This window comes from Bufo gargarizans, unplaced genomic scaffold (assembly GCF_014858855.1).
Source record: "Bufo gargarizans isolate SCDJY-AF-19 unplaced genomic scaffold, ASM1485885v1 fragScaff_scaffold_205_pilon, whole genome shotgun sequence".
Taxonomy (NCBI): Eukaryota; Metazoa; Chordata; class Amphibia; order Anura; family Bufonidae; genus Bufo; species Bufo gargarizans.
Window position 1 is genome coordinate 38770 of NW_025334070.1, and position 27277 is coordinate 66046.

Sequence of the window (27277 nt, forward strand, 5' to 3'; positions counted from 1 at the left end):
GACCTGACCACTTGAGGTATGGGGGGAGGTCCTCTCACTGGATGATAAATGTCTCCTCACACATGAACTGACCAGTTTCTATGTATATACTGGACCTGACCACTTGAGGTATGGGGGGAGGTCCTCTCACTAGATGATAAATGTCTCCTCACACATGAACTGACCAGTTTCTATGTATATACTGGACCTGACCACTTGAGGTATGGGGGGAGGTCCTCTCACTAGATGATAAATGTCTCCTCACACATGCACTGACCAGTTTCTATGTATATACTGGACCTGACCACTTGAGGTAGGGGGGGGGGGAGTCCTCTCACTAGATGATAAATGTCTCCTCACACATGAACTGACCAGTTTCTATGTATATACTGGACCTGACCACTAGAGGTATGGGGGGGGGGGGGGAGTCCTCTCACATGAACTGACCAGTTTCTATGTATATACTGGACCTGACCACTAGAGGTATGGGGGGGGGGGTATTGGAACTGTCCCGTTTCCCTTTTTGTACTGGATCTGCTCTTTAGGGGAATTATGGGGTGGACCTGACTTTCGCTCTCCTTTTTCCGGACATTCACCCGCTCGCTCCTCCCCCAATTTGACGTAATTAATTAACTGTCCCTAACTGAACCAATACAGAATATGAGCGACAGCAGCAAGTTGCAGGCGTAAGACCACGCCCCTAGATTTACTGTCCAATCACATCGCTATACGTCTTCCAGCAGGGTTCCTTATTTCCGCTGTTCAGAGACCACAATTCCCGGCAGATCTGTGGGTGGCGGCCACTAGCGCGCATGCGCTGTCTGTGTCTTGGCTCGGTTCCGGTGTCAGCTCCGATGTCTTGTTCGTCGCTTTCGTCCTGTCTGTCTCGGCTGTCGGCGGCGGTGGAGGACCCAGGAGGCCTGGGAAGGACGCTGAGTGAACTGCGCAGTCGCCATGTGACCAGGGCGGGGGGCGCCGTGCTGTTCCGGAGGCGGGGCGGCCTGGCTCTCCTCCTCGCGCTGCTGACGGATCCCGCGCGGGCTGAAGTCCTGGGGAGCTCCAGACGGAACCTGGAACTGGCGCTCAGTCTGCTGGCCAATAGCTGCACGGAGGCGGGGAGCCGCACCCAGGTAAGCCACGCCCACTGCTAGCACCTATCTGGAGTCAGGGGATGATGGGGGGGGGGGTTATATCCCCCCTCATACAGTCAGGGGATGATGGGGGGGGGGGGACGTGGTTATATCCCTCCCCCCTCATACAGTCAGGGGATGATGGGGGGGAGGTTATATCCCTCCCCCCTCATACAGTCAGGGGATGATGGGGGGGAGGTTATATCCCTCCCCCCTCATACAGTCAGGGGATGATGGGGGAGGTTATATCCCCCCCTCATACAGTCTGGGGGGGGGGGGGTTATATCCCCCCCCTCATACAGTCTGGGGGGGGGGGTTATATCCCCCCCCCTCATACAGTCTGGGGATGGGGGGGTTATATCCCCCCCTCATACAGTCTGGGGATGGGGGGGTTATATCCCCCCCTCATACAGTCAGGGGATGGGGGGGTTATATCCCCCCTCATACAGTCAGGGGATGATGGGGGGGGTTATATCCCCCCCTCATACAGTCAGGGGATGATGGGGGGGGGGGGTTATATCCCCCCTCATACAGTCAGGGGATGATGGGGGGGGGGGGGGGGTTATATCCCCCCTCATACTAGTCAGGGGATGATGGGGGGGGGGGGGGGGTTATATCCCCCCTCATACTAGTCAGGGATGATGGGGGGGGGGGGGGTTATATCCCCCCTCATACAGTCAGGGGATGATGGGGGGGGGGGGGGGTTATATCCCCCCTCATACAGTCAGGGGATGATGGGGGGGGGGGGGGGTTATATCCCCCCTCATACAGTCAGGGGATGATGGGGGGGGGGGTTATATCCCCCCTCATACAGTCAGGGGATGATGGGGGGGGGGGGGTTATATCCCCCCTCATACAGTCAGGGGATGATGGGGGGGGGGGGGGGTTATATCCCCCCTCATATAGTCAGGGGATGATGGGGGGGGGGGGGTTATATCCCCCCTCATACAGTCAGGGGATGATGGGGGGGGGGGTGGTTATATCCCCCCTCATACAGTCAGGGGATGATGGGGGGGGGGGGGTTATATCCCCCCTCATACAGTCAGGGGATGATGGGGGGGGGGGGTTATATCCCCCCTCATACAGTCAGGGGATGATGGGGGGGGGGGGGGGGTTATATCCCCCCTCATACAGTCAGGGGATGATTGGGGGGGGGGGGGGTTATATCCCCCCTCATACAGTCAGGGGATGATGGGGGGGGGGGGGGTTATATCCCCCCTCATACAGTCAGGGGATGATGGGGGGGGGGGGGGTTATATCCCCCCTCATACAGTCTGGGGATGGGGGGGGGGGGGTTTATATCCCCCCTCATACAGTCAGGGGATGATGGGGGGGGTTATATCCCCCCTCATCCAGTCTGGGGATGGGGGGGTTATATCCCCCCTCATACAGTCAGGGGATGATGGGGGGGGGGGGGTTATATCCCCCCTCATCCAGTCTGGGGATGGGGGGGGGGTTATATCCCCCCTCATCCAGTCTGGAAATGATGGGGGTGGGGGGGGTTATACCCTCCCCCCTCATACAGTGGGTTATACCCCCCCTCATCCATGTTGGTGCAGACATTTGGGGTTGGCTCTGTTCCTGACTGTCGTTGCTCTGTCTTCCAGGTGCGGCAGCTCGGTGGTATTCCGGCCTTGGGTAAGTTTCTCCGCTCAGATGCTGTCAGTTTCTTGCTGATATTCTGAATGTGTGACCCGCATTAGTAGGGTGTCCACTCACCCCGGGCGGCGGCTACCACAGCGATCGCAGTAGTAACATCTGGTATGGCCTGTGAGGGGTGACTGCCGCTGTCTGTGCTGCCTACAGCCCCTATTAGCCCACGTACTGTGCCCCCAAATGTATGTACTAACTGGGGGGTCTACACCGGCACCACAGAAGTGTGGTCACCTAAGGACATGTCCAGTCCTGTGAAGCTCCAGCCCTTTCCACCAAGCCCCACCCAGGTACATCCGGGCCCCTGTTGCATCTTAGGCTATGCACCTTTGACTTTTCTGTCACATCCTGTCCTGCAAAGCTTCACCCTGTGTCAGCATTAAAGGCGCCATGCCAAGTGTACATGTTATCCCCTATGCAACCGTGGCACCCCACGCCAACCGATCCCGCTCCACTTATTCTCTGTGGGAGCAGACATCCGCCATTGCTCTTGGGGTAGGGCATTCCACAGTGACACTGCTGCGACTGTAAAGAACCCTTTCCGGAATAAATCCTGTGCCGGCTCTTCAATGTGAGGATCTCCCAGTCTTTAATGGCAATCGCTGGGTGATCAGGCCTCGGAGCGACCTCCATCCCATTTAATGCAGTGCTGCCTCGGGCTCCGATCCAACCAATCAGTACGCCCATTTTATTGGTAAAACCCCCTTACTGGTTGTCTCGGCTCCACTGCAGTACTACATGGCCTTTACTGCCCCCTGTCTGTGGCTGACACCTGCTGCGTGGAGGCTTCAAGTTGAAGTTCTGGTCCATGTAGGACCCTGAAGAAGCTCCTGCCCTCACCACAGGAGGTCACTTCCAGCGAGATCTCGTTCTGCCTGGGTTAGGCTACTTTCACACCTGAGTTCGGTGTGGATCCGTCTTGTATCTTCCCAGATGGATCCACAATGATAATGAAAACGCTTGTATCCATTCAGAACGGATCCGTTTGCATTATTCTTTCAAAATAAAGTCTAAGTCAAAACAGATCCGTCCTAACTTAAGTTGAAAGTCAATGGGGGACGGATCCGTTTTCAGTTGCACAAGATTGTCAGTGAAAACGGATCCGTTCCCATTGATTTGCATTGTAAGTCAGGACGGATCCGTTTGACTCTGCATCGTCAGGCGGACATCAAAACGCTGCAAGCAGTGTCTGCCTCCAGAGTGTAATGGAGGCGCAACGGAGCCAGACTGATGCATTCTGAACGAATCCATATATCCATTCAGAATGCATTAGGGCGGAACAGCGCCCTCACAAGCAGACCCAGAAGCGCCAGGGTGAAAGTAGCCTTACGTGGGCTTTATCTTTCTTCGTTTTACCTGCTTATTTTTCTTAAGACTTCACGTTTGCTTCTTTTGATGTGACATTTTTGGTCTTTGGAAACAATTGCAGGCTTTTCATAGAATTATGGCCTCAATGCTCCATGGTGACTTCTTCCTGGCCAGTATAGTGCAGAGCCGCGAATGCGCACGCGCCACGCATGCGGAATGGTGAGTTCTTCCTTGCCGAGTATAGTACAGAGATGCGCTGCATGTACTGAAGTCACCATTGCGCATTCGCGACTCTGTACTATATTGGCCAGGAAGAAGTCACCATGGAGCATGCGCAGCAGCGTGCACATTCAAGACAGCGATATGCGGCCCGCCTGGGGGAAGAAATTGTGTTCTACGCAGGCGCGGCCCACAAGCGGTGGCTGTATCTAGTGGATACCAGAAGACAACAGTGGGGTAGGATTGAAAGATTTTTAATTATTTTTTTTTTTTTTTCCAAGATGGGTAGGGATTTGCTAAAATAACATAATTACAAAAATGCTCACAGGCACTTGTATAACAAATAAATTAAAATAGGATCAATGAGATGCGATAACCCCTTTAACCCTTCACAGAAATATTAGGTTGTTTAACCACCTCAGCCCCCCTAGCTTTACCACTTTTTACACTTCTGCACTGCACTACTTTCACAGTTTATCGCTCGGTCATGCAACTTACCACCCAAATGAATTTTACCTCCTTTTCTTCTCACTAATGGAGCTTTCATTTGGTGGTATTTCATTGCTGCTGACATTTTTACTTTTTTTGTTATTAATCGAAATTTCGCGAAACTTTTGCTAAAAAAAATGAAATTTTTCACTTGTGAAGAAAAAAAAAAAAAAAAAAAAAAAATATATATATATATATATATATATATACATTTTTCGCTAAATTTATTGTTCTACATGTCTTTGTTAAAAATAAATAAATGTTTGGGTAAAAAAAAAAATGGTTTGGGTAAAAGTTGTAGCGTTTACAAACTATGGTACAAAAATGTGAATTTCCGTTTTTTTGAAGCAGCTCTGACTTTCTGAGCACCTGTCATGTTTCCTGAGGTTCTACAATGCCCAGACAGTAGAAACACCCCACAAATGACCCCATTTCAGAAAGTAGACACCCTAGGGTATTCACTGATGGGCATAGTGAGTTCATAGAACTTTTTTATTTATTTATTTTTTATCACAAGTTAGCTGGAAATGATGTGTGTGTGTGTGGGTCCCCCCCCCTCTTAAAGTCTTATATTCCACTAACTTGTGACAAAAAATTAAAACTTCCATGAACTCACCATGCCCATCACAAAATACCTTGGGGTGTCTTCTTTCCAAAATGGGGTCACTTGTGAGGTAGTTATACTGCCCTGGCATTTTAGGGGCCCTAATGTGTGAGAAGTAGTTTGAAATCGCAATGTGTAAAAAATGCCCTGTGAAATCCGAAAGGTGCTCTTTGGAATGTGGGCCCCTTTGCCCGCCTAGGCTGCAAAAGAGTGTCACACATGTGGTATCGCAGTACTCAGGAGAAGTTGCGCAATGTGTTTTGGGGTGTCTTTTTACATATACCCATGCTGGGTGAGAGAAATAGCTCGGCAAAAGACTACTTTTTTTTTTTTTTTATTTATTTATATTTATTATAGGAAAAGTTGGCATTTGACCAAGATATTTCTCACCCGGCATGGGTATATGTAAAATGACACACCAAAACACATTGCCCTACTGCAAAGGGGCCCACATTCCTTTTAGGAGGGCATTTTTAGACATTTGGATCCCAGACTTCTTCTCACGCTTTAGGGCCCCTAAAATGCCAGGGCAGTATAAATACCCCACATGTGACCCCATTTTGGAAAGAAGACACCCTGTTATTCAATGAAGGGCATGGCGAGTTCATAGAAATCTGGGCTGAAAGAAAAAATGAACGGCACAGATTTCTTCATTCGCATCGATCAATATGGATGAAAAAATCTCTGCCAAAAAAGAGGGGAAAGGCGTCTGCCAGGACATAGGAGCTCCACCCAACATCCATACCCACTTAGCTCGTATGCCCTGGCAAACCCGATCTCTCCATTCCGTTTTCGCTAAAGTGCAGGAAACGCGGGATGGCCTCAAATCGTGCCCTGGACATGGCAGCAGAGAACATGGGCATGTGATGAATTGGGTTCATTGACCATTATGACCACAATTCATGCTTTTTGGTTAGACCCATGTTGAGGAGAAGGCCCAGAAATTTTTTTAATTTGGAAACGTGGACAGGGTTCCACCGGAAAGGCTGGGCATAATAGCTTCCCGGGTTGGCGGCTATAAATTGGCGGCCGAACTTTGTGTCAGAGAGCCACTGCTTTCTACAGGTTCATATTCTGACCCGCTGGATTCGTTCGATGAGGGTTCCCATTCCTCATCCGACTGGGTCAGAAGCCTGTAGGCCTCTTCAGAAGAATACCCCCTGTTTGACATTTGGACTACTAAATTTGGGGGATATTCCCTGAGACTACCCAAGAAAAAAAGCAAGCCTGTCTTACAAATGGGAGGCTAGCGAAGTACCGGAGGCTGCTGCGATTGATAAAAAATATCAAAAATGATTTTTTTTTTTTTTTTTTTTTTATCGCCGCAGCGCTTGTAAAGGGATTGTGCAGTGATAAAAATAATTTTTTTGTCACTGCGGTGGGGCGGGCGTGGGCGAACGCACGTGTGGGCGACCGATCAGGCCTGATTGGGCAAACACTGCGTTGTGGGTGGAGGGCGAGCTAAGGTGACACTAATACTATTATAGATCTGACTGATCAGTTTTGATCACTTACAGATACTATAAAAGTACAAATGCTGATTAGCGATACGCTAATCAGCGAATCAGTGAATGCAGTGCAGTGGGCTGGGCGCTAACCGATTGCTAACTACCTAACCAAGGGGCCTAAACTATCCTAAAACTTATCAGTCAATACCAGTGGGAAAAAAAAAAGACCGTTTACACTTTTTTCCCTTTTCACTAGGTGATTGACAGGGGCGATCAAGGGGTTAATGATCTGGGGGCTAAGTGTGGTGTCTGGTGTACTCACTGTGATGGCTGCTCCTCTTTTGAGGCCAACCGACCAAAAGAACCAGCAGAGAAGCCATTTAACACCTTATATTTATAAATATAAGGTGTTAAATGGCTTGTGATTTGTTTTTTTTTGTTTTTAAATAATCAGCCTGCCAGCGATGATCATTGGCTGGCAGGCTGATGTAACCCCCCTCTAACTTTTGCCGGCCCGCCATGCGCGGGCCGGCTGTGAGCGTCATCTCGCGAGGTGATGCATATATGCGTGACGCCGCCTCTGGACCGCGATCCTGCGTTAGGCAGTTAAAAACAGCAGCTCCAGTATTTACCTCTGAAAAATGTAGACTGAGATTTATCAAATTGGTGTGAAGTAGAACCGGATTAGTCTCCAATAGCAACCAATCAGACAAATTCCAGCTTTCTTCACAGCTCCTTTTTGGATAATGGAATGTGATTGGTTGCTATGGGCGACTAAGCCAGGTCTAATTCACCCCAGTTTGATAAATCCTGCGTATAAACTGAAGCAAAGTCTGAGATTTTCCTTTGAATGAACTGATATTAACAGCTGAACCGTTGTTTCTGACAACTGCCCGACGTCTGAGTTGAATGGAGTCGACTACCTTCTTGCCCTCTGATTAGGTCTTCAGTCCAGGACAATGGGACAACAGTCTACAGTTCTTCCTCAAAATCCACATTTTCTATGTAGCCCCTCAGGTTCTCTATGCGATTGACTGGTTGGATCAGGAGGCCACTCCATCACCTCAGGATGATATTCTCTTACTGGTGGGCTTTGGGTCATTGTGGGGTTGAATCGCCCATTTCGGGGTCATTTCTTCTTCAGCATGATCTCCTCAATTTTATTTATGTAGTCCGACTGATCCATGATCCTTTGTATGTGATAAGGGGACCATGGTATGAGACACGTCCCAGTACCCAGATATCTGCCCTACCGTTCTTCACTGTCTTCACAGAGCTCTGGGGGCATCTGACATGCTGTCTGCAGCCTCTAGACCCAAAAAGAACAATTCTGCCCCAGTCAGTCCACACAGTGTTCTGGCATCTCTCTTTGGGACAGTCATTGAGTTCTGCGTGTATTTTTCCTGACTTTTCAAGTAGGTCTTGCTGGCACTTGGCTTCACTGCATAGTCTTCTGATTTTAGGAAGACTCAATGGTATCTTAAGATCTTTTTATGGAGGAGATCATTGGCTGAGCCATGTTGGCCATGCTTTCATCTATTAGAAGAGTAGTTCCCCGCTTACTTCCACGTCTTTCAGGTTTTGGTTGCCATTTCATGGCCTTTGAGACCAGTTTAGCTGAGCAGCCTACAATGTGCTGCAATGCTCTGGAGGTTTTTCCCTCTTTAATTAAAGTGTGTTCTTCATCAGAACAATGTCTGAAGTGAGCCCTTTCCCAGTATTTCAGAAGGAAATGCACTATAACCAACATATGCACTATTTGTTCCCCTCCTGTCCTAAATAAGTATACTACTGAGCTGTGTGCAGGTCCTGATTGTTGGGGCTGTTTTTTCTATTACTCAGGATGAGCGGTATGCAGGTCCTGATTGTTGGGGCTGCTTTTTCTATTACACTGGGTTCACACCTGAGCGTTCGCGATGGAGCGCTCTGTATGCGCGATTGTACGGGCGTTTGCTATCGCGCATACAGAGACAAGCGAACACTTATTGTCGCGTGTTCCCGGAAGTCTATGTACGGGAACGCGCGACAAGACACCCCAAAGAAGCTCATGTACTTCTTGGGGCGTCGGGCGTTTTACAGTGCGATCGTATGCGCTGTAAAACTCCCAGGTGAGAACCATGCCGATAGGGAAGCATTGGTTTCTCCTTGTTGAGCGTTTTACAGCGCGTAGGAACGCGCTGTAATACGCTCAGGTGTGAACCCAGCTAGGGCTGCAGTAAACGAATATTTTTGTAATCGAGTATTCTATCGATTATATTTCTCGCTTCATCGAGTAATCTAATAAGAAAAAGCTACTTAAAATAACGTACGTAATTAGGTATGTATAAAGTTATTGGTTTAGAGAGGGGTTAATGAAGGCACCTCCAAGGTGCTTCCATTAACCCCTCCAAACAAATAACTTTATACATGCCCATTGGGTTTGGAGGGGTTAATGGAAGCACCTTGGCATTAGGCATGTATAAAGTTATTGGTTTGAAGAGGTTAATGAAAGCACCTTGGAGGTGCCTTCATTAACCCCTCTCTAAACCAATAACTTTATACATACCAAGGTGGTGCCTGCAGCCTCCATTAACCACTCTCTCTCCATCTCCCTGCCCCCAGCCTCTAATCTGCCTCCCTGCCCCCAGCCTCTGATCTGCCTCCCCCCCCCCTCCAGCCTCTGATCTGCCTCCCTTCCAGCCTCTGATCTGCCTCCCTTCCAGCCTCTGATCTGCCTCCCTTCCAGCCTCTGATCTGCCTCCCTTCCAGCCTCTGATCTGCCTCCCCCCCCAGCCTCTGATCTGCCTCCCCCCCAGCCTCTGATCTGCCCCCCCCCCTCCCCCCAGCCTCTGATCTGCCCCCCCTCCCCCCAGCCTCTGATCTGCCCCCCCTCCCCCCAGCCTCTGATCTGCCCCCCCTCCCCCCAGCCTCTGATCTGCCCCCCCTCCCCCCAGCCTCTGATCTGCCTCCACCCCCCCCCCCCCCCCCATCATTGGTGGCAGTTTGCAGTTCCGATCGGAGCCCCAGCAGTGTAATGCTGGGGCTCCGATCGGTTACCATGGCAGCCAGGAGTCACGCTACTGAAGCCCTGGCTGCCATGGTATGTTAGTGAGCAGAGAGCAGCTCATTATACTCACGTGCGCTGTGGCCGCCGGTCGCTCCTTCTCATAGGTCTGTGCGGCGCATTGCTAATGCTGTAAGCATTAGCAATCCGCCGCACAGACAGAAGAAGGAGCGACCGGCGGCCACAGCGCACGTGAGTATAATGAGCTGCTCTCTGCTCACTAACATACCATGGCAGCCAGGGCTTCAGTAGCGTGACTCCTGGCTGCCATGGTAACCGATCGGAGCCCCAGCATTACACTGCTGGGGCTCCGATCGGAACTGCAAACTGCCACCAATGATGGGGGGGGGGGGGGGGGGGCCCTGTGGGATATGGCTGGCAGATTCATTGGTAGTGCAGTGGCCACAGTCCCTCCCCTCCTCCTCCTACTCTGTCCTCATTGGTGTTCAGCGGCAGCCGCGCACAGTGGGGAGGGAGGGACTCCCTCCTTCTCCCTCTACTGTGCCGGCTCAGTCCTGCCTCTCTGACCTCCGGAGGACACGGAAGCGGTGAGTGAGACGCTTAATTTCACTCCCGCTCCGTGATCACGTGGTGTAAACGATTCCTCGATGCAGGGAAACTGCATCGATGAATTTTTTGACTCGATTTAATCGAGTTATTCGAATAATCGTTTCAGCCCTAAACCCAGCCTTACTCAGGATGAGCGGTATGCAGGTCTTGATTTGTTGGAGGTGTGTTTTTTTTTTTTTTTTGTTTGTTTTTTCCCTTCCCTATTCCTCTACTACACTTTAAATTATTTTCTATTTACTTTCACCAAAAACTCAGGTTAATGGTGTTGGAGTGCTTTCATTTGACCAGTTCTGTACATGACGGTAAAAAAAAAAAAAACGCTTGATGTGACCATTTTACTACATTAAACTTGTTATTGGCCATTTATGAAGGGGTCTGGCGTCAGAACTTTGGCTTAGCAACTCCCACACTCGCTAGGATGTACCATCCTTGTCGGGTAGGTGGGAGTGAACAGAGAAGCCGCCCTCAGTTTTCAGCAGTCCTGTAGTGGCGAGGTGACTGCAGGTGCATGGTGTGCTCTCCTTCACTTGGGGCGGCCCTGCTCTTCATATAGAGACTGGTCTTAGAGGTGGGCCTTGCACCTATCTGACACTGACATATCCTAGTGATATGCCATCAATGTCCCAGATGAATAAGGGGTTTCCAGGATTATGATATTGATGGCTGTCCTCAGGATAGGCCATCAGTATATGGACATCAGGGGTCCGATACCTGCTCTCCTTGATCAGCTGTTCTAGAGAAACCCTGAGGCCAGAAGTAGGCACCAGAACTACACAGCTCTGTCCAGCTGCTGTGGAACTACAACTCCCAGCATGCACATTGTAACGGCACCGTTTCAGCGGACAAGGGGTTAAAAACCGTTTAGGCGATATGCCCCTTTCCGAGAGACAGGCACAGCTACTGCAGAACACCAACCTCCCGAACTGGATACAAAATAGCACTCCAAACTGGAACCTCACAAGTAGCTGTCAGTCAGACGAACAGGAAAAGCGTATCCGTCAGCTTACACTCCTGGCAATCAGTCTCCAACAGCATACAGGGAATCCCCCAATAACGAGACAAGGCTCCGTCTTGAGGGTCAGCAGTGCTCTGAAGTGCTGGCACACCCAGCCTGGTTTTTATTACAGTTTGTTGCAGATACAACATATCCCCACAATGCATCATGGTTTCCTCCCCTCTGTCCCGGAGACGACCGAACACAATCCAATTATCTCTCAGGACAAAGGGGAGATCACCAATACACATGTGGAGACAACAGGACAGGAATCACCACCCAAACACACAATGGCACACCCCCACAGCAAACACAGACATTTAACATATCCCCAGATAGCTCAAGTCTGAGTGCATATCATTAGGTGAATGGCACTCAGAATACACAAATACAATACTATTAGCTATCTGGGTGCCCTCACATAACATACAATGTAACCGAACGCATAATAACATAAAATACAATTCTACAGACAGATTTAAGCTGTGCGGCCGGTCTGTCTTCTCCTTTACAGTTACTATGGGCCATAAGCCTGAGGCAAGAGGCTTTTAACCCCTTAAGGACTCAGCCCTATTTCACCTTAAGGACTTGGCCATTTTTTGCAAATCTGACCAGTGTCCCTTTAAGTGCTCATAACTTTAAAACACTTTGACTTATCCAGGCCATTCTGAGATTGTTTTTTCGTCACATATTGTACTTCATGACACTGGTAAAATGAAGTCAAAAAAATTATTTTTTTTGCATAAAAAAATACCTAATTTACAAAAAATTTGGAAAAATTTGCAAATTTCAAAGTTTCAGTTTCTCTACTTCTGTAATACATAGTAATACCCCCAAAAATTGTGATGACTTTACATTCCCCATATGTCTACTTCAGGTTGGAATTATTTTGGGAATGATATTTTATTTTTTGGGGATGTTACAAGGTTTAGAACTTTAGAAGCAAATATTGAAATTTTTCAGAAATTTACAAAAACCCAATTTTTAGGGACCACTACAGCTCTGAAGTCACTTTGCGAGGCTTACATAATAGAAACCACCCAAAAATGACCCCATTCTATAAACTACACCCCTCAAGGTATTCAAAACTGATTTTACAAACTTTGTTAACCCTTTAGGTGTTGCACAAGAGTTATTGGCAAATGGGGATGAAATTTGAGAATTTCATTTTTTTGCCTAATTTTCCATTTTAACCCATTTTTTCCACTAACAAAGCAAGGGTTAACAGCCAAACAAGACTGTATCTTTATTGCCCTGACTCTGCCGTTTACAGAAACACCCCATATGTGGCCGTAAACTACTGTACGGCCACACAGCAGAGCGTAGAGTGAAAGGTGTGCCGTTTGGTTTTTGGAAGCCAAATTTTGCTGGACTGGTTTTTTGACACCATGTCCCATTTGAAGCCCCCTGATGCACCCCTAGAGTAGAAACTCCATAAAAGTGACCCCTATCTAAGAAACTACACCCCTCAAGGTATTCAAAACTGATTTTAAAAACTTTGTTAACCCTTTAGGTGTTGCACAAGATATAATGGAAAATAGAGATACAATTTCAAAATTTCACTTTTTTGGCAGATTTTCCATTTTAATATATTTTTTCAAGTAACAAAGCAAGGGTTAACAGCCAAACAAAACTCATTATTTATGGCCCTAATTCTGTAGTTTACAGAAACACCCCATATGTGGTCGTAAACTGCTGTACGGGCACACGGCAGGGCGCAGAAGGAAAGGAATGCCATACGGTTTTTGGAAGGCAGATTTTGCTGGACTGGTTTTTTTACACCATGTCCCATTTGAAGCCCCCTGATGCACCCCTAGAGTAGAAACTCCAAAAAAGTGACCCCATTTTAGAAACTACGGGATAAGGTGGCAGTTTTCTTGGTACTAGTTTAGGGTACATATGATTTTTGGTTGCTCTATATTACACTTTTTGTGCGGCAAGGTAACAAGAAATAGCTTTTTTGGCACCGTTTTTTTTTTTTGTTATTTACAACATTCATCTGAAAGGTTAGATCATGTGGTAATTTTATAGAGCAGGTTCTCACGGACGCGGCGATACCTAATATGTATACTTTTTTTTTATTTATGTAAGTTTTACACAATGATTTCATTGTTAAAACAAAAAAAGTTTTAGTTTCTCCATAGTCTAAGAGCCATAGTTTTTTCAGTTTTTGGGCGATTATCTTATGTAGGGTCTCATTTTTTGCGGGATGAGATGGCTGTCTTATTGGCACTATTTTGGGGTGCATATGAATTTTTGATCGCTTGCTATTGCACTTTTTGTGACGTAAGATGACAAAAAATTGCTTTTTTTAAACCGTTTTTATTTTTATTTTTTTACGGTGGTCACCTGAGGGGTTAACTCATGTGATATTTTTATAGAGCCGGTCGATACGGACGAGGAGATACCTAATATGTATACTTTTTTTTATTTATGTAAGTTTTACACAATGATTTAATTTTTGAAACAAAAAAAATGATGTTTTAGTGTTTCCATAGTCTAAGAGCCATAGTTTTTTCAGTTTTTGGGCGATAATCTTGGGTAGGGTCTCATTTTTTGCGGGATGAGATGCCGGTTTGATTGGCACTATTTTGGCGTACATGCGACTTTTTTGATCACTTTTATTACCTTTTTTGGGAAGTAAGGTGGGCAAAATTTAAATTTTCTCATAGTTTTTATTTTTTTATTTTTATGGCGTTCACCGTGCGGGGAAAGTAACATGACCGTTTTATAGATCAGGTCGTTACGGACGCGGCGATACCAAACATGTGTAGGGAATTTTATTTTTTTCATTTTTAATTAGTGATAAATGTGTTTTTTGATTTTCACTTTTTTTTCACTTTTTCTTACTTTTTTTTTGACCCAGACCCACTTGGTTCTTGAAGATCCAGTGGGTCTGGTGTCTGCATAATACAGTACAGAACCTATATATGTTTCTGTACTGTATTTTACTTACACTGAACAGATCTATGCTTTCAGCACAGATCTGTTCAGCACCATGGACAGCAGGACGCCTGAGCAGGCGTCCTGTTGCCATGGGAACCTTCCCCGTCTGCCACAACTTCGCAGACGGGGAAGGGTAAGGACTGGGGCTTCGGGGGGCTGTCTGGGGGCTCTCTCCCTCTCCCATCGGGGGGCTGCAAAGGCACAGCAGCCCCCCGATGGGAGAGGGAGGGAGCCGCATCTTACTGTTAACTCTTTCCATACAGCGGTCCGTACGGACCGCTGTATGGAAAGGGTTAAACAGCTGACATCCATTCACAGATGTCAGCCGTTTATACCAGGGTGCCAGCAATGTGCTGGCACCCTGGTATACCCACTAGAAGCCAACGATTATTCGGCGGGAGGCGGGCGGGGGATCGCGATCCCGCCTCCCGCACCGCCCACACCGCCCGCAACACCCCCCCTGCACCTCCCACCAGGCTAAAATCATGCAGGGGTGCAGGGGGGGTGATCACTATAGATTTGTGCCACACTAAAGTTTCTGATCGCCGCGGTCAGGGACCGCGGCGATCAGAACCAGCAGAAATAGCAACAAACCGCAGGTCTGAATTGACCTGCGGTTTGCTGCGATCGCCGATACGGGGGGGTCACATGACCCCCCCAGGCGTTGTGACAGGATGCCGGCTGAATGATTTCAGCCGGCATCCTGTGCGGATTAACCCCTGGGGCGCCACAATCTCAATTTAAACTCATGACGTACCGGTACGTCATGGGTCCTTAAGGACTCGGGAAACATGCCGTACCGGTACGTCATGGGTCCCTAAGGGGTTAAACAGTCCTCTCCAAAACCCAGTGGCGAGGTTGGTTTCGCCACACACATTTACTGAGCTGATTCTGAGTCATAGTTTCTGAACAGTTGGAAAGCCGGTGTGGCAGATGGATCTGCCTACCACTGCAGTAACCAATACAATGGATGGATTGCATTGTATTGGTTGCATTTTTTTCCTTATTAGAATACTCGATTAATCATAAAAATCGCTAGAATACTCGATTTCTAAAATCGTTTACTGCGGCCCTACTGATCACCGTACAGAGGGGAGGAATTCTGTATGTCAAGCAAGTAGAGGCAGCCTTCATGTAAAAGGCAATAGGTCTCTGCATTGCTTTACCATCGGTCTCAGCTGGATGTGTAGGTGACGGCGGACACTCCACCCCATGGAGTTCCCCACAGTTTACTTCTCATCTGTCCTTCTACCGTTTTGTTTTACTCTTTGGTATTTTAATTGGGACGACTTGAGGTTTTATCTTTTTTTTTTTTTTTTTTTTTTTTTTTTTTTTTTGGTCTTTAGTAAATTTCTATCAAAATGGTATTATTTAGTGCTGATGCTTCCAAAGATTCCTTGAGCCAGCAGCTTTTTCTCTTGCAGGGAGCTTGTGGTCAGGTTTGCAGATATTGAGCAGACTGGACGGGATGATGATGATAATAGGACTGCTTAATGCCTTGTCACTTTCCTTTTAATTTCCCTTTTGTTCATGTCGTTGTCATGCGGGTGGTGCAGAGCTCTAAGCATGCCTAATCCTCTCTTTGTACCACATGAGTGTTTGCAAGCTGTGTCTGTTTTCTTTAAATCCCGTCAGCTGACGGTTCACGTATGGCTCTTATGCCTTAACTCCTGACCTCATAAATACTCATTATACCTCAATTTTTGTGAAAGTGCTAAGACTTTGGCTTAAGTGTTTGAGGTCAGGAGATCAGAGATGAGTCAGATGACTGGATTCAACGAAAATAAAGACACCGCTTGCAAACACTTTTTTTTTTTTTTTTTTTTTTTTTTTTGCCCTCATATCTCATAAAACGACTGAAAGGTTTTTATAAAAAAAACTATTGAAATAATGAGGGTGCCCGTAGCCTTTAATAGGTTCCCCTTGAAGTCCTGGGCGGTGTACAATTCTTCCTGTGCTCTTCTGTTGTAGTTTGCATCCTGCAGTCTGTGTGTATTGATTCCATCTGGAACAGGGTCTCCCGTGCTCTGGGAAACTTGGCTTTGGACGCACACAACAATACAATCATCCACAAGTCAGGTGAGTGAGCGACGCACTCAGGGACGAATGCAAGCAGAAGCCATTGCCCGTGGTAATGCCATGCTTCACCTCCACCAGCGAGGAGGCAATTGTCAGGCCCAGTTTTACTAATCCTATAGATCATCCCCGGGACTCGGGCTGCATGATAAATGTGCTGCGTAGATGGGCACGCTAGTATGTGGAGCCCAAAACTGAATCCCATGTTCAAGACGTGGCCAACTATTGCTTGGCTTATGTTGAGATGGAATTTTACACCAGAATAGGTTAGGAACAATAGTTGCACGTCTACAACTCATTAGTAAATCGGGGCCTTTCTTTTAATACTTCGGAGTCTGGTGGTAGGTGCTGGCATCACCGGGACCTGAGGACTCGCCCCTTTGTGACTCCAGCAGAGAAGAATTGCCACTTTGCATCCATGTGGTCATAGTTTGGGGAAGGCCCTTTTATCCGTGGCCCTCAGCCCCATCCTTCACCTGTGGGGTGCCTTCTAACCCATCAGAAGAGCCACTGATGCTGTATGTGGACATGGGGCCCTCAGTGGAAGGACGTAAAGATGCATATGGGAATTAAACAGTAGAAAACGATGGCAGATGCCCAGGAAGTGGTTCCAAATAAGCCCTGGCTCCCCCCCCCCCCCCCCCGGTACTGTAGGTGCCCACGTCCCTGCTGAGATCCACTTCTTGTTCCTGTCATTAGGAATGCCGCTTGGCCAAACACTGGAGCAGGAAGAAGAGCTCAGAGGGGCCCTGGGCACCATTGGAATGGCAGTGCCAGGGATTGGTCAGGTCAGTGTATGCTAGTCATGATCTGAAAGATATCTGTGGGAAGCCCTGATGCGTGGTCACCAATGGCATGCCCTGCACAATACCAAGGAAATCCTGAGGTGGGCTTATATTTAATAGTTTGACCTTTTTTAAAAACCTCAAACTGCAGCAAAATAAAACAGATCGCCTGACCAATCCGTGTAGGCCAGTGGTAGGCGCCAAGTTTCTAAGGGTACTCTCACACTAGCGTTTTTGTTTTCCAGTATTGAGTTCCGTCACAGGGGCTCAATACCGGGGGAAAAAACTGATCAGTTTTATCCTAATGCATTCTGAATGGAGAGCATTCCGTTCAGGATGCATCAGTTCAGTCCCTTTTTTATGTATTTTGGACTGAGAAAATGCCACAGCATGCAGTTTTTCTGGATGACACTGGAGAGACTGATCCATCTGACAAATGCCATCAGCTTGCATCTGGATTGCTGGATTCGGCAGGCATTCCCGGCGACGGAACTGCCTGCCGGAATCGTCTGCTGCATGGTTGAAAGTACCCTAAGTTCTCCGCTGCTGTCTCTGGCGGCAGCCGCCACCGTGGGGTCCCAGTCGTCATCTTGTCTCCTTCCCTGCTGATTGGGGCACAAGTTCTCCCTTTTCTTCAGCACATTCGCACTGTTAACCCCCCCCCCCACCCCTGTGTGTTTTGTCTCCTGGTTGTTCCTCATGTATTCACACTTCTCATCTGTCCTTCTATAGGTGCAGTGTCTACTTTAGTGCAAATCTTACAAAGTTCCCAAGATGGTGGCTGTGTGCAGAGCTGCCTGCGAGCTCTCCGTATCATGGGGGATAGTCTGGCACACAGACTTTCTATCTGTCAGCAGGGGGGCCTTGCACCTTGTGTCCACATGCTGACCTCTCCAGACCCTGATGTAGTGTGCGCGGCGGTGCGTGCCGTGTGTGAGCTGAGCAGAGGCTGTTCTCTGGACTGTGCAGAGCAGCTGAGCCTTGCTGTACCCACCCTGGTGGCACTCGCCAATGGAGGAGACGTAAAAGCCACTGTGCGCCTGGCTGCTCTGGGAACCCTCTCTAATCTTTGTAATCAGGGAGCCTTACGACCCCTGCTTGGTAATGCTGGCACTATCGAGCTCCTCATAGCTGAAATCAAGGTGCTGCTAGAGACGCCAGCGCGGAGCTTTCCTCTTGTCAGATCGCTGTGTTTGTGCTGCCGGGAAGCACTGAATCGTCGAAGAGTCCGAGAATTGGGGGGATTGGAACTACTTCTGGATCTTCTGCGCAAACCTCTCTATCAATCGGTTCACCACAAGATAACCAATGCCTTTCTGCACTACTGCCATGACACTACTGCCCTCACCATCCTTGGCTCTGGCGGTCTTGCACCTCTGTTGGCAAAAAGATTAGAGGAAGTGGTGTGGACTACAGAAGAGCAAGGAGCCTCATGCTACACAAGAGCGGCAGCGGACCCTGAGGAGGATCCGGGATCTGCTTCTTTTGATTTCCCAACAGAGCCCAAAAAGAGTAGAGAAGAAGGAGGAACGTCGGAGCAGAGCATGAAGTAAGTGTGCATGCTGCCACCCGAGGAGACTGCGGCTGTGTGTGCGCACATTGGGAAAATGATTAGGGTGGTAGTCGGTGCTGTGGAGTCGCTGCACCAAAGGTCCGACCCCGGATCCTTCATAAATGGCCTATATTTAGTAATTGCGCATTTCCTGTAGTAAAATAGTGATATTGAGCGTTTTCTACCAATATTCGGGCTGCTTAGATAGACCCTATTAATCACCAATTGTGTAACAGTAACTCACTGGGATACTCAAAAAATAGATTTAAACCACACTAGAAAGAGTAAATGCACATCCCATAACCCTTTTAAAGTTTTGTATAATCTTTATTCAACATAATCACAATTTTAAACATAATCTTATTATTAATATTATTACATATGATAACTGATAGGCATATAGTGAATATATCCAATTAATAACCTCACCTATACTTAATATATGAATTGGCCTCTCTAAAGGTAAAGAAATCCATGGGAAAAATGCTGATGTAAGGAAAAGGGAGCGGCTATGAACTAGATATATAAACGGATCAGATGGGAATGAAATCCCAGTAACCAGAGACGGAATAAAGGATGGTACCAGTGAGTGTTATCGCCTCCATCTCGAGGAGATAACACTCGCCTACCCTAACTCTTACTGGTACGATCCTTTACTCCGTCTCTGGTTACTTCTGTTGGGATATGTGCACTTGAATATATTGTTTTTCACGCTGTTCAAGGAAGGGGATGCATTGATTTAGCAGAGTCACATTCAGAGGGATTTCATTCCCATCTGATCCGTTTATATATTTAGTTCATAGCCGCTCCCTTTTCCTTACATCAGCATTTTTCCCATGGATTTCTTTACCTTTAGAGAGGCCAATTCATATATTAAGTATAGGTGGGGTTATTAATTGGATATATTCACTATATGCCTATCAGTTATCATATGTAATAATAATCAGATTATGCTTAAAATTGTGAGTATGTTGAATAAAGATTTATACAAAAATGTGAAAAATGTATGGGATGTGTATTTACTCTTTCTAGTGTGGTTTAGATGGACCCTAGAAGACACCTAGCTGCAGTGGGACTATATAGACCTCGGCTGTCCTCTCAATGCTGCTGTGACCAGTGAAAGAGGAGTGAAAAAGGCACTTAAAGGGCTATTCCCATATTGAAAAACATGGCCGCAGGGCCTCTCCCGGGAACACTGGGAGGCTGGAGAAAGCCAAAGCCCTAGTAACTCTCATTGACTTGAATTGGAGTTGTGCAAATGGCGCTGTTTACATAACTCTCAATGGCCTCCTCGTAACAACCAGGCCGGAAAGAACCCATCAGACATGTTTCTTCAAAATGAGAATGCCCAATCAGATGCCCCTGCCCAACGCCTCACTCGGCCCTGCTACACAACCCTCTCTGATCCTTGCTGAAGACCTGTGCATGCACCATTAGCAACAGAGCGGCTCCAGTTGGCACTTGCTGAGACCTACAGCAAGTGCCAACTGGAGATGTGAGAGTGGCGGTTCCACTGACTAATACCTCCCTCTCATCGCGTCATAAAGGAACGTAACAGAAGGTAGGACCCCAGTGTGACCAGTACTGGTCTACCCGCGGGGTTCTCCTGTCTCTCTGCAGTGACCCATAGACTGTATGTTGTGTCCAGTACAGGTGTCTCCATTTGTATCTAGTGCTGGTAATGCTCTACCCGTGGGGTTCTCCTGTATTGAACTGTCGCTCTTCCTTCTTCCAGAGCTTGGCTGCTGTCGGAGGAGTACTTTAGCAGTTTGGATGAGCTTCCACCGGACTGGCTCCTGGAGAGAGAGATCCGAGACGTCTCATCTGGAGAGTCCAGTAACAGAAACCCTTCTGATGCTTTCGGCACTTTGCCTTCTTCACTGGAGAAAGCCCCTAAACCGCCCGGACTGGAGAAGCGGGCACCAGTAACTTTGACCAGCTTTCATTTTTCTCACACACAGTGTCAGTCCCCAATGCAAGAAATCCTGGGATCGCAGTGGCCACTGGGCCCCAGGTCTCCCCTATCTGAGGTTTTGGGCCCGGAGTTTCCAGTTCTGCTTCTTTTGTCTCGTTTTTCTCACTTGTCTGATTCAAGCTCTTTGGTCTCTCATCCAGTATTAGAGGGTCTATTGACTTATGTCACTTGCCACCCACAACCTTCTAGTCGTGCGGCGCGGCTGCTGCAGCGCCTGACCTGTGACCCCTCATGCCTGGAAGCATTTATTAGAACTGGAAGTATCTGTACCCTTAGAACCAGACTGCTCCTGAGTGAGTGGCCGGAGGGAGACGCAGCCCCCAGGATCCGCCACCCGGAAAAGGCAAAAGAACTTGGTAAGAAGAATGTGATCTATGGTGAAGGAAGGTGGTCTGCTTGGTGTGGACAGAATCTGAGGGTTCCTGTGTCCTCGCCCCCTCTTCTGCCTGACCCTGACGTTAATGTCTCTTTCAAGGCTTTTTTTTTTTTTTTTTTTTGTCCTTTTTGCACATACATAAGCTGCATTTAATATATTTTAGAGGAAGGAAAAACAGGGAGAAAGTTGTGGCTGCCGACCACAGGGGGCTTACTGCATATGACTTAAAGGCTATGGACACCTTTTGGGAGCATTCCTTTTCTTATTATTGCCTTGTACACGTCTTCCTTTTCTCTGTCCAGAGCTGAGCTGCTTTAGTAGCAGCCTGTGGATTTTCTCTGCTCTGTCGGCTCTTACTGATAAGAATGTAGTTTAGAGATGAGGTTTATTAGATGACGTGAAAGGACCAGTCACACAGCCAGAAAAATAGTTAACCCTTTTGTGGCAGATTGGCTCAATATTTTTAATAAAGGCCAATCAAAAAATGTTAATTTTCTTACCAAAAAATTGGTAAATGCGATTAAACAAAAATTGTCTTCCAAGGTGTACATAGCCATTTACGCCATTAGGGTTAACATTAACACCGATTGTTGGGAAGCAAGCGTTCCTTCCTGACAATCTCCTACTCCTCAGTGGAGAAGACTCATTTACATGCAGCAATCTCCTCCACAGTACAGGGAGCAGTGATTACTAATGCCATTGCTCCTCCCCATACAGAAGCGTTCCTTCCTGACAATCCCCTGCTCGTCAGTGGAGGAGATGCATTAACATGCAGCGATCTCCTCCACAGTACAGGGAGCAGTGATTACTAATGCCATTGCTCCTCCCCATACAGAAGCGTTCCTTCCTGACAATCCCCTGCTTGTCAGTGGAGGAGACGCATTAACATGCAGCGATCTCCTCCACAGTATGAGGGCACTGGATTGCAATCCCTCATCCTAATACAGAATCATTGTTCGCTGTTCAGATGGTACGATCTGCTGCCCAGAAGCTATGATCAGTGGTGCCTGCATGAACGACAAGATCATCATCCTCATCATTGGCGCACATTTACATGACCAGATCTGCCAGATTCTGAAGGCAGAAAACGGGAGCAGGAATTCTGGCTTCATTTGTGGCAAAAATGTTGATGCAAAGAAAAGCCAATTAAAGTTAAATCAAGTGACAGATGCGTTACTCTCCCAGCATCTCTCTACAGATCAGGCAGGATTGGTATTAGCGTGCTGCTGTATGCAGTTGGCACCTCCTATTGGTGACAGCAGGCAAACAGCTGTGTATTAACGCTGGGTTCACACCTGAGCGTTCGCGATAGAGCGCTCTGTATGCACGATTGTACGGGCGTTTGCAATCGCGCATACAGAGACAAGCGAACGCCCATTGTCGCGCGTTCCTGAAAGACAAGACGCCCCAAAGAAGCTCATGTACTTCTTGGGGCGTCGGGAGTTTTACAGCGCGATCGTACGCGCTGTAAAACGCCCAGGTGAGAACCATTCCCATAGGGAAGCATTGGTTTCTCCTTGTTGAGCGTTTTACAGCGCGTAGGAACGCGCTGTAAAACGCTAAGGTGTGAACCCAGCCTTAGAGCCCCAGTCTGTTCAGTGCAGCCTTCGATAGAAATGTATGTGATGCACCAGAGCCCAGGCAGCACTGGCTCATCACTCTTCCCTTTTTTTCGCAGGTCATGCACTTCTTCGCAATCTTCGCATTCAAGCTGAGTCGCCCTTTGGAGTTGGGATAATTACCCACATGTTGGTGTCTGGAACATCAAGTGAGAGACAACAGTGCACCCTCTGCCTGCCCTTTATTAACCGGTAAGCTGAATGTCTATGTGACCCCACTGCGGCTGTGTCAGTGTGACATGGCCACCACGGAAACGCCACTTGTGTGGATGGGGGGGGGCACAATAATGGGGCATACAGTCTTTTTAAAATCTGTAGTGAGAAAATATGATACATTTTTGGAAAAACCCTTTTACATTTGGGCACCTGTTCCATCTGTGTCTTGAATGTCTGGGAGAAAAGACTAGAACATATGGCAAGCAGGAGAAAAGTGCGTTGAACTGTCTGGTGATCTAGTGATTCCCGGCTGGTGACCCTTTGCATACATCTGCTATTCACTGCTGTGGTTTGTCCTCATAGACAAATCTCGATCTAGCATGCTTATGAGAGTCTCCAGCCAAGCTGAGGCCCACGGGTGCCTGGCGGTCACTTCCTTGACTAGCTCCAATCCATCATATATCCTTCTTTTTGATAGAAGTTCTGCAGACAGGACTTTTCTTTCTGCCCAAAAATGGGGCAGAAAAAAAACTGAGCATAAGTCATTGTCCAAGCAGCCGGGTAAATGAATGTGGGTGCGCTCCTCTGACGTCATAGCTGCCTAATGGGAGGACGGGGCCTGTGTACTGGCTTATATATAGCCCCTAAGTGCGTGTGTTACTGGGTGCCCATTAGGGCTGAAACGATTACTCAAATTAATCGATTAACTCATCACAAAAAAGTCCTTGTTGCAATTTTTTTTGCACAGATGATTAGTTTGTGCCATGTGACCACGGAGTATGAGTGAAGAGCATGCTATTACTCACGCTCCGTGGTCGCCCGCACAGTGCTGCACAGGATCCTGACGTACACACACCGTCAGGATATTTTAGTTCCCTGGCAATGCGGCTGGGCACTGATGGCTAGGAGGGGGAGTAGGGCCAGATGGTGGCACTTGGAGGGGAAGCCTCTGACATGGGGAAGCTGGTGGCACTACTGGAGGAACTGATGGCACAAGGAAGGGGGAACTGATGGCATGGGGGCTGATGAGTTTTTATAGAAATGTTCTTAACGGTAATTAGTTTTTTGTTATTAGAGTAATCGATTAATCGGTAGAATACTTGATTACTAAAATCGATTGTTGCATCCATAGTGCCCAAAAAGCCATTTACTAGGCAATACTATTTCTGTGCCGAGGGGAAGGCAAGGTTGACAACACATATCACAATCGGGTCATCGGATAAATTCCACCAAAAGTTGGCACAATAGGCCATTTGGCAGAAGCTGTAGGCCATGTTCACACAGCAAAATACATTTAAGAAAAATCTGTGTATTTGTGGTGTTATATGAAAATCTACTTAGGGGGGATAATACGGCTGTTGCCCCTCCATCCACACGAAAAGTAGAGTGCACCAATCAGTGGACAAGTGTGAAGCAGTCTCACAAAATGACCTGGGGGCAGATTCTTGATGGTTAAGGCAGGACAGATAGAAGGGGAAAGAGTCAGCGCCCCTGCAGAGGACAGCCCTGGCAGTGTGGGCCCCATGCTGGCTGCAGTTTGTGTATAATCACAACTCCAAGAATCGATCCGTCCGCCTGTGTTCGAGGTCAGACACCCCCCCCCCCACTAATCTTAAGACAGGTCATCAATATCTGTGGCCTCGAAAACCCCTTTAAGACCAAGCTGCTGCCCCATATGCATTTCAGATGCCAGAGTTCTCACACAGTGGATACTGGGAGGTGACTTGATTTTCTGGTTCTGTTGGGACAATATGTGGTGTGACCTAGATTCAGTTTTAACATCTTGTTCATTTGTTTTCAGTGTTTTAGTAATTCGACTTCATGGATGGGACATCCTTCTTCTGTTTTTGTGTATTGTAGGAACCCCTCTCGTCATCGGCAGAAGCTGTTTGGTGGAGCTCTTCAGCTGGTTTTGGAAACGTTAATGTGTTCTGTGGATCCTGCTTATGTCTTCCATGCATCAGAATGCCTTTCGTCTTTATCAACTCCTTGGGATTATTCGGTCCCTGGCGCATCTCCTTCCTTAACCTCCCCAAAATGCTATTACCTGGAGCTACTGTCTCAGGGCCAAGGAGATCTAGTATTTGTCTTAGATGGAGGACACCGTGTAGGGGGTAATAGAGAGGTGGTCTCTAGTAAATGTGACGTATTCAGAGCTATGCTGCAAGGTGGCTATGCTGAATCCCAGCAGCAGGAAGTCCATGTGCGTGAGGTTCCATCCTGTGCCTTCCTACCACTGCTCCACTACCTTCATGGCTGCTCCCAAGAATGTCAGTGTCCTGTTTTGCAGGGACTAAGAACTGTGTCAGGAGACGAGCTGGTCCAGTCTCCCGTAGCATACACCTTGGCTGCAGCGGGCAGATTTCTCTTACCTGGCCTACAAAGTTTGCTGGAAAATTCAGTCCGTGACTGTATGTTAAGTCTGGAGAGTCTGCCCTTTGTCTACAACTTTGCAGAGACTTATGAAAGTGCCCAACTCAGAAGAGACTGCTGTTCATACCTTTTGAGAAGGCCTCACCCCCCACAAAAGAGGGCACTTGCTCTTCACCAGTTATGTGAAAAGGCTCAAGACAAGCAGCAGCTTTCCCGTCTCCTAGAAGACCTTGTTCAAGATGAAAACTAAGACTAAAAGCCCAATTACATGACCGTATATATTTGCGTCCACATCCGTTACGCAATATTGGAACACTGTGCTGTCCACATCCGTACTTCCGTTCTACGGCTCCGCAAAAAAGAACATGTCCTATTCTTGTTTTGCGGACATGAATGGGCATTTCTATCATAGGGCTGGTTGTTCTGTTCCACAAAATGCGCAACACACGGCTGGTATCCTTGTTTTGCGGAACGCAAAACTGATTCAGTCGTCGAATGAGCCCTAAACGTAATTCCACACACCGTGCCTTGGCTAGCCTGACTCTTCCACTCCTCTCGACTGCTCCGTCACTTGCTGTAGCCCACATTGGGTGTAGAATAAATCTTCTACCGTACGTTGCTCTTTTTATTTAGTTTTTGTACAAATAATTCTGTGACTGCGTTGTAGTGCCGGTACTACAGAAGAAAAAGCTGACATGATGTTGGGTATAGGCCACAGCAGGCCCGAATTAAACTAGTGAGGACTGCGTTAATGGCCACACGGCACCCACACTGCAGACCGATGGTTTAATTAGGGCCTGCTACAGCCGCTTCACAAATGCAACATGGACACTCTGTGTGCTCATGCCCTAGGGACCGGAATTAGGATTTCCGCTAATTGCCCTGCTTCACCTTCAGGCCAAGGTTTGCTGCGGGAAACGCGCTCCATGTGGAAGTGTGAATATCCGTAGTCTACTCCTTGTAATCCTAGAGCAGTGATGGCTAACCTTGGCACTCCAGCTGTGGTGAAACTACGACTCCCAGCATGCTCCATTTATTTCTACAGAGTTCTGAGAGCAGCCAAGCAAGGGGGGCATCTTGGGAGTTGTAGTTTTACCACAGCTGGAGTACCAAGGTTAGCCATCACTGTCCTAGAGCATTACTGTAATGATTTGTACTGATGGTGTCTGAAAAGGACTTTACTTTCTGTGGTTTTGTGGCAAATGCATGTGCAGTGAAGCATGGCAATTAGGCCGGGTTGATGTTGCATTCTAGCTCCTGCTGGGCTTTTAGTTATGGCCCGTGCACATGATCTTATGCCCTCCGAGACATACAGTCCGTGAGTGGGCCATATGTCCCGGAGTGGCATACATTGTGCGCACGGGAGTACACAGCATCATAGATTACAATGATGCTGTGCACGTCAGGCCGCCTGCAGGACTACTGTCCCGCACTCAATAGCCCCGTGGGTGGCCCGACGTGCACAGCGTCATTGTAATCAATGATGCTATGTACTTCCGTGCTCACGCTTAATGCTGCTCCGGGACATATGGCCCCATCACGGACCGCATGTCTTGGAGGGCATATGGTCGTGTGCAAGGGCCCTTAGGGAGCATACATCTGAACATAAACCCATTGAGGCAAACAAATCCAAAGAATTCATGTGTAGATGCCACTTGAGCCGTTAGTTTTCAACTCCCCCCGGGGTCCCAGTATACTTGGACTACCGCTTTCGGGTATTCTAATGTACACCACGCATTTTTGTTTGGTCAGTCGATTTGTAACCCCCCCCCCCGCTGTTCCATTGTACTGTGGATGTTATTGCAAGTGGAAAGTTCATACTGGCAATGGCTTGATTTCTATGTAGTTCCAAACAATTCTTCAGAATTCAGTTTTGGAAAACATTCAATGGGTCATAAAGACATTCGTATCTCCAACAAAATCTGTCTCTTGCTGCTGCACAGATAATTTAACAAAAAATAAATGCTATTTAAATCAAAAAG

General features: G+C 47.7%; 1 protein-coding gene across 1 annotated transcript; it reads left to right on the top strand.

The window, feature by feature from the left end:
- Positions 1–566: 566 nt before the first annotated feature.
- ARMC5 (armadillo repeat containing 5) lies at positions 567–25914 on the top strand. Its single transcript, XM_044272908.1, has 7 exons — positions 567–1109; positions 2717–2747; positions 16355–16462; positions 17977–18793; positions 20532–21127; positions 22826–22958; positions 24783–25914. The coding sequence occupies exons 1-7, from the start codon at positions 792–794 to the stop codon at positions 25543–25545; spliced, it is 2766 nt and encodes a 921-aa protein (XP_044128843.1). The 5' UTR covers positions 567–791; the 3' UTR covers positions 25546–25914.
- Positions 25915–27277: the final 1363 nt, after the last annotated feature.